This window comes from Tachysurus fulvidraco, chromosome 9 (assembly GCF_022655615.1).
Source record: "Tachysurus fulvidraco isolate hzauxx_2018 chromosome 9, HZAU_PFXX_2.0, whole genome shotgun sequence".
NCBI lineage: Eukaryota > Metazoa > Chordata > Actinopteri > Siluriformes > Bagridae > Tachysurus > Tachysurus fulvidraco.
The window spans coordinates 7640147-7654339 of record NC_062526.1 but is presented as its reverse complement, the minus strand read 5'-3'; the positions used below and the strand labels follow the sequence as shown (position 1 = coordinate 7654339).

Below are 14193 nucleotides of genomic sequence, written 5' to 3'. Positions count from 1 at the left end.
TGATATATTCGCTTTCGTTGCATTTCCTCATTTGTAAGTCACATTGGATAAATGCATCTGCTGAGATTACGTAGCTGGCTCCAATTACAAGCTAGCAGAGTTCCTATTTTAGTTCCTGAGTTATGTCATTATTATTATAAGACTTTTTGGAATTAGAATAGCAGCCGGAAACTTGTTTAAAAAAAAACGCTTGATATGAATTGCAAATGAAGGTGAACACTGTCAGTTACAAGCCAATGACTGGACGTGTGGAGGGACAGAGCAAAATAATACTAAAATATAAGATCACATGCCATTTATTGCTTTGGGGACCAGACCATAAAGCGGGAAACAGTGACATGTTGATTCAAATTGTTGAAGGATATGAAGTAATTTCCACATTTAAAAATTTAACATATGTGAATGTAACTATGTCTGTTGACATCAGAGCTGATTTATTTTCACTGAAGCCATACTGTATAATTTTTCTACGGTATCTGTGGGGTTCATGATAACCACAAATACATTGGACTAAAGAATGCATGTAGTACACATTTTTACAGGTATATAATTTCCCCAACAGCTCCTTTTTTGTCCACTGTTCATCACACGTACACTGTAGATATGGTAGATTAGATCAGGTTAAAAATGCTGCTGTAATCCTTTAAGATGCTTCTCTTTCTCTTTCTCCCACCCCAGGCTGTGATGATCACTGTAAACAGTGCCAAGGTCCTGGACAATGTCTTCACTGCCAACTTCCGTACGCCTCTTTGAACGGCCAGTGTGTGCTGAACTGTGGCAGCCACCACATCCTCGATCCGGCCACACAACAGTGTGTCGGTGTGTAATTCTCAACTTAGTGACATTTTCAAATCATATTCAGTACTTACAGTATCAACTCACATATTCACCCTGAGATGATGCAGTTGTTGTATTTTATGAGCTCAAACCAAAAAGAATAATTCTACTGATAAGATGCTGCAAATAACATTCACAGATTAATAGTCTTTTCTATTAGGCATAAAAATGCATCATATTACAATAGGCTTTCATTAATATTTATAAGGTTATATATTCATGAATGAGCTAATCAGACTTTTCTGCTCTGCAAAATTTCCCAGCATGCCCTTCTGGTTGTGTGGAGTGTATTAGTGTGGCACAGTGCCGTATTTGTGCTAATTACATGTTTGTCAAGAACGGACAATGCACTCCTGATTGCGGTCAGGGATACTATGCTGACAGGAAGACCAGAGAATGCCAAGGTAATGCTGCCCTTTACTTTAATTATCTTAATGAAGAATAAGAGTTCATTTGTTTCATTAGTCTGTGTGGGTAGACTTGTATATTATTGTAACATAGGCAAGGTTAGCCAAACATTACCCCTGAAATGTAGCTTTTACTCTTTGTCCATATTAATGAGCTTTAATATAATGCATATGCCTGAGCTCTACTTTATTGTACATTTGAATATAACGATAGCTGTGTAAACTGAAAACTCTGTTAGGGACAAATACTATTACAGAACATTGAGAAAATTCCTGATGGTTTCCATCACATAATAAATTAGCTTAATGGACTCCAGCAGATCGTTTGATTCTGTTTCTGGGATTTTTCTGGTTGTTACTAAAATATGACCAAATCTCAGGGTCGTCTTTTATTGGTAAAAGATTACCATCCAAAATAAAATAAAAAAAAAAAGAGCAAACATTTAATTTGCCTTCCATTAGAGAAATATTTTATAACCATTAGGACCCATGAAGAACCAAAACAACGAAGATATTCCCACCACTCTTGTCTGGCCGTGATAAATACAAGCCTTTCAGCGGTTTAGCATGTTCATTAGAGGTTAACTAGCCAACTAGCTACAATCCCAAATTGCCTCCAGTGACCTGTAGCTGTAAGCTGGGTCTGTAAACACAGGTCAATAACTTGATGTACAGGGATACATTTTAACACTGTGACCTGTTGCTTTCTTCAAATATTGTAGCACCCCATAGGCTCTTTTCTTGATTGGGAAGGTATAGCAGTGTTTAACAGACAAAGTTATTACACCACTTATTATTCATTATAGATCTATTTTTAGTGGGTTTTAATTGACATACTCCGTTTTTAATTCTTTCTTGATAAGAATTATTATTACAAACCACACATATTATAGTTTTTTACGGTATCATTTAGGGTTATAGTGTTAATTGTATAATCCAGGTGCAGGTTCTCATTCCAATCAAGCAGGAGCCAGACCTGATGTCACTTGTTTATTCAGCTGATCTTGGCTTTCTTTAGACTCAGATGTGGCTTCTGCTTGTTGGAACAGAAGCATGCACCAACACCGGCCCTTTAAGAATAAGACTGGGCAAGAACGGTTTAATCTTTTAACATGAGTGACAATATTATTGTGAATATGTACAGAGATAAAATAATATGAACTGAAAAAGGTCTAGTGAGATTTATGCTTTATGCTAGTTTCGTATATCATATAATCCTTTTGTTCTTCATTGTTTTTTTTTTCTGTTTGTTTGTTTATTTGTTTTTAGCAAACACTCATCCCCCATCTCTTCTTATCAACGGCTCATTTCTGATCTCTATCGGTGGCGTGACCCCTCTGGACCCTGCACTCCTGTCAGTCAAAGATTCAGACAGCCAATCAGAGAGCCTTCTACTGCAGCTGTTACAGCCTCCAAGTAACGGGCAGCTAATGGTGCTGGAGAACGGGCGAGAGAGAACGCTGGACAGGGACGACACGTTCACCCTCTCACAAGTGAAAAACAGAGCTGTGCGCTTCATCCATACCGCAGCCCAAACTAAGTGAGTAGAAGTCTGTCAGCAGTTTCTGGACTTTTCCATAATCACAAATGAATTTAAATTAAATTGTGTGCTATTTTTATTTTTGCATTGTTGCACCTGTTACACATGCATGTTAGATGCTTTTATCCCCATGACAGTTAAAGGTCTATTCAGTGGCAGCTTGACAGTACTTTGTGTGTGTGTGTTTGTGTGTGTGTGTGTGTGTGTGTGTGTGTGTGTGTGTGTGTGTGTGTGTGTGTGTGTGTGTGTGTGTGTGTGTGTGTGTGAGCGTGCTGTGTGCTTAAATACCGTATGAGAACGGTATTTAGATTTTTGATTAGATCCCACTGTAAAATTGCTTAATGTTTTTTTATTTCTTTAATTATTTCTTCTCTATGATTAGTGGTATCATCATGCAGGGGTGGGAAAATGTGCATAAGAATATAATTATACTAAGCACCTTAATATACCTTAAATATACTGTATTTGAAAGTATGGGTTATGAGTGTCGCTTAAAAAACATGGAGCAAAACTACTTTTGTGTTTTAAGTTTTTGATAACTTTAAATTACTTGGAAGGACAAAATCAAAAGAATTAAGTAATGATTTTTCACTTAGACCCATAAATGCATTGATAAATAGCATATAATCTAATTTAAATAGAGAAACAAAACAAGTATCACAGACTAATGTGTGTTTGTATATGAATGTAAGAAGTCATTATCTTTAATTACTGCACTAAAGCACACACACACACATCATTCTTTTTCTCATTCTTTATTTCATTTATTCTGTTTTCTTTCTAATTTAATGTTGAACAATTCATTTATTTTTTTCAGGGCTGGTCAGTTCACTTTGAGAGCGATGGATCCACAGCTGTTCTCTCAGCCACAGACTGTTAATTTCCAGGCTGTGTCTCATCAGGTACTTGCCCTCACACACACACACACACACACACACACACACACACACACACACACACACACACACACACACACACACACACACACACACAGTTACATAAAGTACTTGCACGAGTTCATACTAAATTAAATTATGCACTGCCTGTGTGTGTGTGTGTGTGTGTGTGTGTGTGTGTGTGTGTGTGTGTGTGTGTGTGTATGGAAACATAACCCCATTTCGATCATGACCCTATACTGATCGAGCTTCTCTGGCTACAGTAGCTCACTGACTCATTTTGGAATCTAACAGATTCCCTTGGTCTCTTTCTGACGCCTTCCTTCCTGCCATCTGATTATATTTCCTAAATATATCACTTGCATCTGCAGTCTCCTGAGGACTGGCTATGCGTCTGTCTGACCTCATGTAACCTCACACTCACATACACACATAGAGAAACCCAAGCTCTCTAGACCCGAGGATCCTGACACTGCAGGATCAGTTACCGTAACCCCACAAAATATATTACTGCCCCTTCTGAAATGATAATATATGAACCATCTCCAGGAGCACTGTGAATCTTTTTTATCATTTCATCTTTTGCTGAGGAAGGAGTTACTGCTTATAGTTGGTGAACAAGCCTGTCCCTGAGAGAGAGAGAGAGAGAGAGAGAGAGTTTTGAAAAAATATCAAGAACTCTTGTGCAAATTGTAAAATGTTCATTTGGCAGTTCAAGCTGTACTAAAATTGAAAAGCTCATTTGCATGACAGTGACTTTACTTTTTTTTTAATCTTTCCTGTGTGAGAAATTAAAACCGGATAATATGAATTTCTATATTTAGATTTTCATGCATGTATTAAGCCTTGGATAAAATGACATTGATATTTTCACTTGAACGTAGTGTAAAATATTACACATCATCTGTTTGTTTATATTCATCTATATGCACATATAAATTGATGCAAACTCATTCTGCTGAAGTTTTTGGCAATCGCGTGTATGCAAATGACACGGCATACAGTCTGCTCTGGGCATATTGGCTTCTTCGGGGAAAATGGACAAAATTGAAAAATAAAAATAAAGAATACAGACAATGGTTCTAACAAAAAAACATTTGCATAAGCACTCCTCTGAAAAACATATCTTTCAAAAATCATCTCCAAAACTTTGTATTAAATTACACACATATCATCGTCTTTGGGAACAAAGACAAAGGCATTATTGTGCTATTTCTGAAGAACTTCTCAAGTGGCTGTTGTGTTATTTATAGGGAATTATGGTTGTACCCAGGATATGAATGAATAAAATCAGGTCAAATGTTAATATCTTCTTGTCTGAAGTATAATTTAAGGGTCTACAAATGAATAACTGGGCTTTTAATGCACGCATCCTTGTTCATGCCATATTCGGCTTGTCAGCTTTTTTCTCTCAGTTTCTGGAATACACAAACAAACCACATTTATGTAAGTTAACAACAGACAGACAGACAGACAGACAGACAGACAGATAGACAGACAGACAGACAGATAGATAGATAGATAGATAGATAGATAGATAGATAGATAGATAGATAGATAGATAGATAGATAGATAGATAGATAGATAGATAGATAGATAGATCGATAGACCATCTCAGTCTCAGGATTTGAACTTTTCTGTAACGTGTGGTCAGAGTCGAAGCGGCACATGATCAAACCTGAGCTAGAAATCTAGAAAAGGAGTTAAGGATCAATACCAATGATCAAGATGCTTTACAAGTGTCTCCATGCTTCTTAGACATTAGAGATCTAGGCTCAGTCCACCATATATTACTTTGAGGGTGGCAATAATTTTGACACTGCTTTTGCTGAAAGTCTACATCTACTTTTTTTTTTTTTTGCATTCAATAAACTCACCATTTTGTGCTCAAAATACATGTTCAGCATTAGACTGTGAACTTGTTTACTGTTCTAATTATGAACCATCACATTTATGAAATGAATATAAATTACAAGCAAATATTACCATTTGCACATAATTCAAAGCAATTTCCACGCATAGTTACACCTTGTATAGCCGCACAATTTATACAGTTTAATTTACTATTAAGATGATTCCCTAATTATGTTGCTATTTATATCCATTTATAAAGTCAGTTCCACAAAATCAGTTCTGTATTTCAGTCACAGCTTGAGCTGTTAAGATTACTCAGTGAACATTCAAAGCAGATCTCAGCTAGTGATTAAGAACATCATTATAGTTTTAACCCCTTTTGGTTTGTTTGTTTGCAGTAACGCTTCCATCTTCCTCTTCCAAAGCCGCTCTGATTTCTTTACTTTGTTAATGTTTGATCAAACCTCTTAAGGCCATTTTAATTAGACTCTTTGTCTACTTTCAGTCACTAGCTGTGAAATGTTGGATATTTCTGGGTGGTCTTTTGCGGCTCACAGCACAAGCCAGTCAGGAAAAGAGATTAACAGGCTTTCTCCTTAGAGCAAACCCCATGATCTCTCTGACTTATTCTCCTTCCATCCGTTAATTCATCATTCTAAAGGCTAGTAATATCAGAGCTGGGAATTAACCTTTGTAAAATAATCTCTACTTGAGTTTTTTTTTTATTTCACTAAATTATTGAAATCCTTGTTCACAACATTTCAAAAGAAATACTTCAGAGCTGCTAAATGCGGTAATATAACAATGGGAATTAACAAAAGGACAAAGACTTCTACTTGAGTTTTCATTAACAAAGTTTTATTCATCACATTTCCAAAGTAAAACTTCTACTTTCTGCTCAGTCCAATTTAGACATTACATCATTACGCTTTTCCAGCACCAGACAACTTTTAGTTATTAAACAAGATCTAACTTCATAACAAAGCTAAAGTTTAACAGACAAGACAGCACGAAGAAGATCTAATACCCATCACTGTATTCTATCTGCTTCTGTGGACACTTCTATTAGCAATCAGCTAGATTGGATTGTCGGTGTTACTATAGTGCTAACTAACATTTAAGATTAGCCATAAAGCTATTGTTAGTTAGCCTTCACACTTTTCTGGCCTTTAATTTACCATCTGCACCTAAAGTGCAGTTCTTTTTATACTATGAATGCATTTAAAGCTGTACTTTAGCTTTAGTACAGTCATTTTTTCACTGAGTAGTTACACTTCTACTCGATGAAGAACTTGCACGCCACAAATAATTTATTAGCAATTGAAAATATTTTGTATAAAGGAAATCTTGTTTTTCTGAGATTTCCCATTATGTAGATTTGTAGAGGCTTGAATTTGATTTATTCTCTTAAAGTCTTATAAAACGTTCTATAAAATAATTTCAAAAGAAGACATTTAGAAACAGGTCTAATAGTCTGATATTAGTTTACAAACAACCCAAGAGAAGTCGAACTTGCTCATATGTAAGAGATATTTGTACAATCTATGCAGTTAAAGCAGATTATTTTAACACTTCTGGGTAATATCATGTTTGTTTTGAGGTGCTGGAAGATCTGCTCACATACTATTCTTAATCATTTATTGTATTATAATAACTATTCTAATGGCTTCATCTTGAAAGAGTTTCTTCTAATGTTTTCAAGCGATTGTAATTTTATGCCTCTTTTCTCTCTTTTCAGCCACCTATATTGGTAACCAACCAACCCATTTACATCGAGCCTGGTGAAACCTTTATTCTTACTAGAGCTGTTTTTCACATCGAGGACTATGACAACCCTCAAGACGTTCTTCTGATGGTTCTGGAGCCTCCCCAACATGGCCGTCTTACCCGGGTTCATGGAGATGGACAGGTGTCTCGTTTTAAGCTGGAAGAGCTGGTACGTGAGCAGCTACAGTACGTTCACCATGGCACCAGTGGGGAGCACGACAGATTTCTTCTTCAGATCAACGATGGATACAGCTACCAGAATGCCCTCGTCCATGTCAACATTGCTCAGAGGGTAGGCAATGGTTATTAATCTGTAGGATTTTGACTTTTGACCACTGGATACAGCATTTTTTTGTTCTAGTAGTATGGAGTTTTTTTATGGTTGTTATTTTAATTATTGAATTTGCTAAAATTCTAAAAAGCTAAAACTATTACATTGGTCTAACACATGCTGGAGACTCATAGAACAATAGTTTTGTTTTTGCTAAGCAATCTTATGTATAATACTTTATTCTAGTCATTTACCAAAGTGCCAAAATTGACCATTTAACCACAATATCTATGATTTTGGTTAAAACACTCCTCACTATGGCAGAAATATAGACTTTTTCAGACAAATTGCAAATACTCTTAGCTTGACTAGAATGCTAGCTCATTAAGCTGTGGTGATGTGGGATATGAAAGAGATTTTCTCTAACTTTATCTACATGATAGAGTGTTTTAATTGAATTTGGGTGAAACAGTTATCTCTGGTCAGTTTACTAGCAGGGGAGAACACTGTGATTATCATTTATGCTGTTAGCATACTCCATTTTGTTGATCAACAAACAGTGGGGTTTTTGTGGTAAAAGTCAGCCTCTCTGTTTGCTCAGATTTCCTTTGTTTGCAGAAACTTAAAACTGTCAAAAAATAACACCATGTTCAAACCATTCATTTCTCATGATGGGGTCAGTAAAAAAAATGTCTGCTCTATCATAAAAATCTGACCTCCAGACTCCCTAAAATGAACACAACACAGATGTTTGCATCATACATGGAGGTGTAATTACATTAATACAATATGAGCTTATCTAGAAAAAAAACCTTATGTGAATAAAAAGCTATAAAAAGCTAAGCAATGAAGCGTAAGGTAAGAATAAACAGTTACACTTAAAACCCAGCTTTCAGACACTAAGTCTTTCTCATATGCTTTTTGAATGTGTTATGAAGTTATGATGGTAAGTATTGCGTTAAATAATGTTCAATTTTATGTATTCCTTAAAAACAAAACACACAGCAGTATTTATTTAGCTGCGTCAGTGTCTTTAGAAACTTATCCAAAGTTGTGAAGGATACACAATAGATGATGTCATGTATTAAGTAGTGCTAAGATGACATGTGTTTGACAGAGCCAAACACGCACACACACACACACACACACACACGCACACGGACACACACAAAATGCTATCATCACTTCTCACTCGTTCAGATGCTCTCAGCTTCCGGAACAAGACCAGACACGTGTCGCCCTCAGCCTCGCTGATGTCTAGACTGATAGGAGTGTTTCCCACTTTGGTCATGGTCCAAGCACCACTGTCTCCTCTTGTCTTTTTTTTTCCGTTCCTTCAGGCTCTAGTGCCTTTCTCTTCACACTCACTCATGGATCTCCCTTTTATATTTATCAAATTACCTCTCACTATCTTTTCTCTACATACAACTACATTATCTCTTTAAAAAAAGACTTTCTCAGCTGTTTATTCCTGCTGCATTAAATCACACAATGAAGCTTCGGACTCGGTGAATGAAATCACGAGTCGCTGTGACACTCCAGCCATAAGGCAACAATAGACCAGCAGTTAGTTGACTGATTGCAGCTTCAGCTCAGGATGTGAAGGATTTTTCTCCTGGACAAGAGCAGATACTCATTCAGTTTGTTCACAATGAAGAGGAAACAAGAAAGAAAAAGTGGAAATCTTTTAATTAAATGCAATTAAAAAAAGGGGAAATCTGTTGGATTTTCTGAAGCACAGCAGGATGTTTTGTTGGATGGGAGTGGCGATTAATCCCTGATTAAATCCATGAACCACCGAATGTCACGGAAAGCCTCTTGAAAGAAATGATCTCGGGAATTTTTTCGTCTAAATGGCCTGTTCACTTTTGTTTTGCAAAGTGATGCAGAGCAAAAATCTTACTTAAACATGTTAGAAGTTGTTAAGGCAAAATTGTCCCCCATTTTCTCTCTAATTCAAAGGGAATCACAATCTGCCATCTTCCACATACATGAGCTCACAAATACCCACAGGTGTGATTGACAGGTGTGTCCCACCCACCAAGTTTACCACATATGCTCCCAGTCACAGATCGCTGTAGCATCATAAAGATTCAAACTCTTAATGATATGGAAACGTCCCTTTCACATTGTCACATCAGATACTGTACTTTTTGTAAGTATGAATGCTTTTCCAACCTGGTGGCTCTCGTGAGAACCGGTCCCTGATTCTCGTAACTGGGACATGCTTCAACTAAACCATACCACATTCCTGTTACAAGTTTGGTGATAGAGGTGAAAGGGTTTGCTACGGATGTGGAATACTTTCTTGACAAAGTGAGATAGAAATGCTCAAAGTATGTGCATTGAGTGCATTGTGAAAAATGCATGTCTTGTGTTGTCCTGCATGGTTTCTAAATCTTCTTTGTGTTTGTTGCTACACAATGCCATCAATTTGACTGTATTTCACCACGTGAGTGTTGGTACCAAAGGACAATATATATAAAATAAATACGGCAAATGGAATCTAATACCTACCACTTTGATATATGCTCCAGTAGGAATTTTTATTTAAAAGCAAGCACGATTATATCCGTGATTATTGGAATCGGTCCGACGTGTGCACTATATTCGCATTATGTGTAACCACGCTCTTCTGATACTCTATTCATCATCAGTTTCACTTCACATTTTAGCTTCACACTAGTTCTGATCCATGCAACAAATTCTGCCTTCTCAATTCCTCACTACAGTATTATGAACAGATCATCACAGTGGTAGAGGGATTTTTTTTTCCGAAACGCACAGTATCTCATCCCACCTGAGCCACTGTGATGGCTGCAGATCTGCTTGAGCGCAGTTAGGTTTGAAGTACTGCCAAGGAATTCCCGTGAGCTTTCATCTCACCATCATTCTGAGCTTTTGATTATCTGCTAAGCAGCTGATGGAATCTGAAAGAAGGTGTTCGATGCTCCTAAGAAGACAGACATAGACTGAAATCTGAGGGATGTCTCACTTATCTTATCAGGATGTGATGGAAACAAGAGATGATGGAAAGAAGTATTCTTCTATACGTATTGTAGTTTATTCAGCTTAATCTCTCTCACACACATGAGCACATGACACATGAGTTCTGTGTGGTATAAACATCCTACTTATTTTAAAATCCCACTAATGTCCCAATACTTATTAAATCTTCTTGTTTGTTTTTGTTTCTTTTTTTGTTTCTTTGCTTTTTATGCAAAGTGTAAAGTGACCTTGTGTGAAAAGAAGGTACTACAAAAATTTAAGACAAGGACAATTCATTAACGTTCCATTTGGTAAAATTGAGTTTATTTCATGGTCCAGAGCTTTTAATTGTTGTTTTTTTCTTTCTTTTTTCTTTTTCTTTTGTCCAGCATGCTGCAACCTTCCCACGTTTCAAAGGGCAATTTTAAAGTGCAAATTAGAGAAAGCTAATAATATATTTAATGACCATAAAACAACGTAAACGCACCCAGAATAATGAAATGTTTAATGGCTCATATGTTATAAACAATCAGAGAAAATGAGCATCCAGGATAGGTGCACTTAGATAAATTGTGGAAAAATTAACTGTGGAAAATGATTAAAAGAAAAGTGAGTTGAAGAAAAGTGATCAAGTATTGAAGTATCTGGCTCAAAAATGTTTTTTTCTTAACTGGTTGAAAGGCTCAGTGGTATCCAGAAGCTTACATCTTTTACTGTAGATATAGCCAGTGGCTGACATTAAACACATTGTCATGGCATGAAATGAGAACAGAGTTTTGATTTGTTTCTGTAGAATGGACTCGCTCCTCACATGCGATCAATTCCTAAGACCTGGGTGAGAGAAGGAGGGATGGTGCAACTGTCCAAGAAACAACTCAGGGCTGAATATAAAGGAGCCAGTGACTCTGAGATCCTCTACACAATCCAGTCTAACAGCGGACAGCCCCAATACGGTACCACTCATCTCCCCAAACCTTAACTACATCATCTCTGTTTCAGAGTAAACTATTCATGCTTCGCTTGTATTTGCTTCACAGAAAAGAAAGTCATTTGCACTTAAGACAAGATTTAGATGATTCAGTTGATGAATCAAGTCAATGTAATATAGAACAACAGAGGAAGAAAAATGCTCAGCTATATATTGAACACAAATTTCATGTAATATTTGTATACGATGTTACAATACTTTCGAGGGCAAACGTTTGGATCTGTCTTGGTTTGAGTGATAATATGAAAAATGCAGTTTGCAGTGAGCAGTCAGGTTGGCAGTGGAAATCTGGAAGAAATATGCATTGATAGTGAAATCACTGAAAAGACTGCTAGACTGAGCAAATGGGAACAAAAATATCAAAAAAATAAATAAAGTTTTTATCTAAATATTTTTAACATAATTTTTTTGCCTTTTTTTTTTTCTTTCAAATTCTTTTTGAATTTCTTGTTTTTATCATTTTGAAGTCAACTCTAACTTAAACTCTATTTAGTACAGGACGTACTAATGGAGAACAGATACAGTATAAATCTGAACATAATTTAAATATTTAATTTGTCTTCATATTTATACTTTAGTAGGACTTATTTTACTAATTTTACATATTAGTACACAGTAACTCTACAAATTTGCGTGTGTGTGTGTGTGTGTGTGTGTGTGTGCACCAAGCTGCCACTGCTGGGCCCCTGAGCAAGGCCCTTAACCCTCAGTTGCTCAGTTGTAAGCGACTCTGGATAAGAGTGTCTGCTAAATGCCATAAATGTAAATGTGTGTGTGTGTGTGTGTGTGTGTGTGTGTGTGTGTGTGTGTGTGTGTGTGTGTGTGTGTGTGTGTAGGTGAGATTGTGTTGGTGTCCATGGCAGCTGATGGTCCAATGGAGGCCTGGCAGGCTTTTCCAGAGCGCAGAGATACAACACCAACCTCTTCTTTTACCCAGCAAGACATCAACGAGGGCACTGTGTGGTACCGTCACTATGGGAGAGGCACTCAAAGAGACACCTTCCAGTTTCAGGTTACACACACACATCTGTCTTTACATTTTGGGTGGTCAAAATGTCTCATTTTTAGATTAAAGAGCAGAATTTCAGCCCTTGAGTCTTTTTTCTTTTGATAATTATCATTCCGCTTCAGGTTATCTTGAGTTGACAATGACAAGGTATATAAAATGACCAGTCTTTGTACATTATTCATTTTGAATTTTCTAATCTTTTTCCATTGTGACAGCTAAATCAAAAGTATCTAAAATCATAATAGAATCAAGATTAAAATGTCAAAATCTGTGAACTCAGTTTGCTAAGTCAGTTATTCCCAGAAATGATCAGAAGTGCGCTAAATCCTATCTGCTACAGAATGTGCTCTTTCCCACTCCTTCTCTATCTGTGTATGCTAATGTCTAGCTTTGCGGATTCTGTTAACTCATTTAGTAAAATTACATTTGTTTAACTACATTGACTTTATTTTAGTGGAATATTTTATCTCATTTAGTTTAGTGAAACTGCATTTATGGCATTTGGCATACGCCCTTATCCGGAGCCCTTATCCTTATCCAGAGCGAAACTGCCTTTTTTTTTGTAACACAATTTATCTCCTGGATAACAAGCTGCTTTTTGTAACACCTTCTTCCACTAATACAGTGCTAGCTAGGAAGAACTAGAAGTGCCTGATGTCACTGAAATGTATTTAGATTTGATTAAGTGTATGCAGTATAATAAATGTGCTAGGAGTGACAGGATTAAATACACCACTTCCCTTTATTTTATTAATATTTTTCACTTTGTCATAGTGATATTGAGAAAAATTGGTTTATTTCACTACATCTCAATCTAGACGAATAATAACAATAACCAAATAACGATTGTGTCTCTCTTAAGAGAATTCTAAGTAAATTCTCAAAAAATATATAATAATATTATACAATATATAATTCTCGTTTAGCTTAGCCCTGCCTTTCCCGTTCCTTAAATCGTTTACTAACACTCCAGAGTGTAAATGAGTGATAAGTATGTGAGTCAACTGTGTTCTTTCCTTACCTGGTCTTCAATCTTCTTTCTTACAGAAGAACATTATATCTCTTCACACCTTAAATTTACTTTCTTCTACTCTGTCCTAGTCTTCTAATTTAGTTTGTCCCAGATGTCCCTATCTAATACTGAATCCAATCCAAACGTTATTTCCCGCCCCTACATTAAATACCCTTGAGAAGTATTTGAGATATCAGCTCGACCCTCACCTTCCGTAGAACAATAAATCTCTTTCCTTTGACCTTTCAACTTCTTACCTTTTTTTTTTTTTTGCAGGATGTGTGCTTATGAAAATAATGTGTTTCTCACTGTGGTTTAAAATCGTTTGTGTATAAAACGCTGCACTAAATACTTGATGTGTCTGAACAAGACAGCGGCATTTTATAACTGAAATTATCATGCCTTTGATTCTGAATGAAGATAAATGTAGAGATGTGGAAATGATAGACATTTATGTGAAATGAGGTACTTGAGGGATTTATTAATTAAGTTAAGTTGATTTTCTGTGCAGTTACACATTGCACACATGAGTTTAGGAGCGCTTAATAAAGCAGCTTTGGTTGATGAAGATTAAATGAACATGGTGTGTAAGTAGCAGTGGGATGTTTAGTTCTTGTACCTCA

General features: G+C 36.4%; 1 protein-coding gene across 2 annotated transcripts in view; it reads left to right on the top strand.

Annotated features, from left to right (window-relative positions):
* fras1 (Fraser extracellular matrix complex subunit 1) overlaps nucleotides 1–14193 on the top strand; it is a 119396-nt gene that overhangs the window by 71131 nt on the left and 34072 nt on the right. For both annotated transcript variants that reach the window (XM_047818659.1, XM_047818657.1), the window contains exons 25-31: nucleotides 679–819; nucleotides 1101–1241; nucleotides 2514–2784; nucleotides 3602–3686; nucleotides 7274–7594; nucleotides 11355–11514; nucleotides 12386–12561. In XM_047818659.1, coding sequence (XP_047674615.1) covers nucleotides 679–819; nucleotides 1101–1241; nucleotides 2514–2784; nucleotides 3602–3686; nucleotides 7274–7594; nucleotides 11355–11514; nucleotides 12386–12561 — 1295 coding nt within the window. The remainder of the gene's footprint in view (nucleotides 1–678; nucleotides 820–1100; nucleotides 1242–2513; nucleotides 2785–3601; nucleotides 3687–7273; nucleotides 7595–11354; nucleotides 11515–12385; nucleotides 12562–14193) is intronic.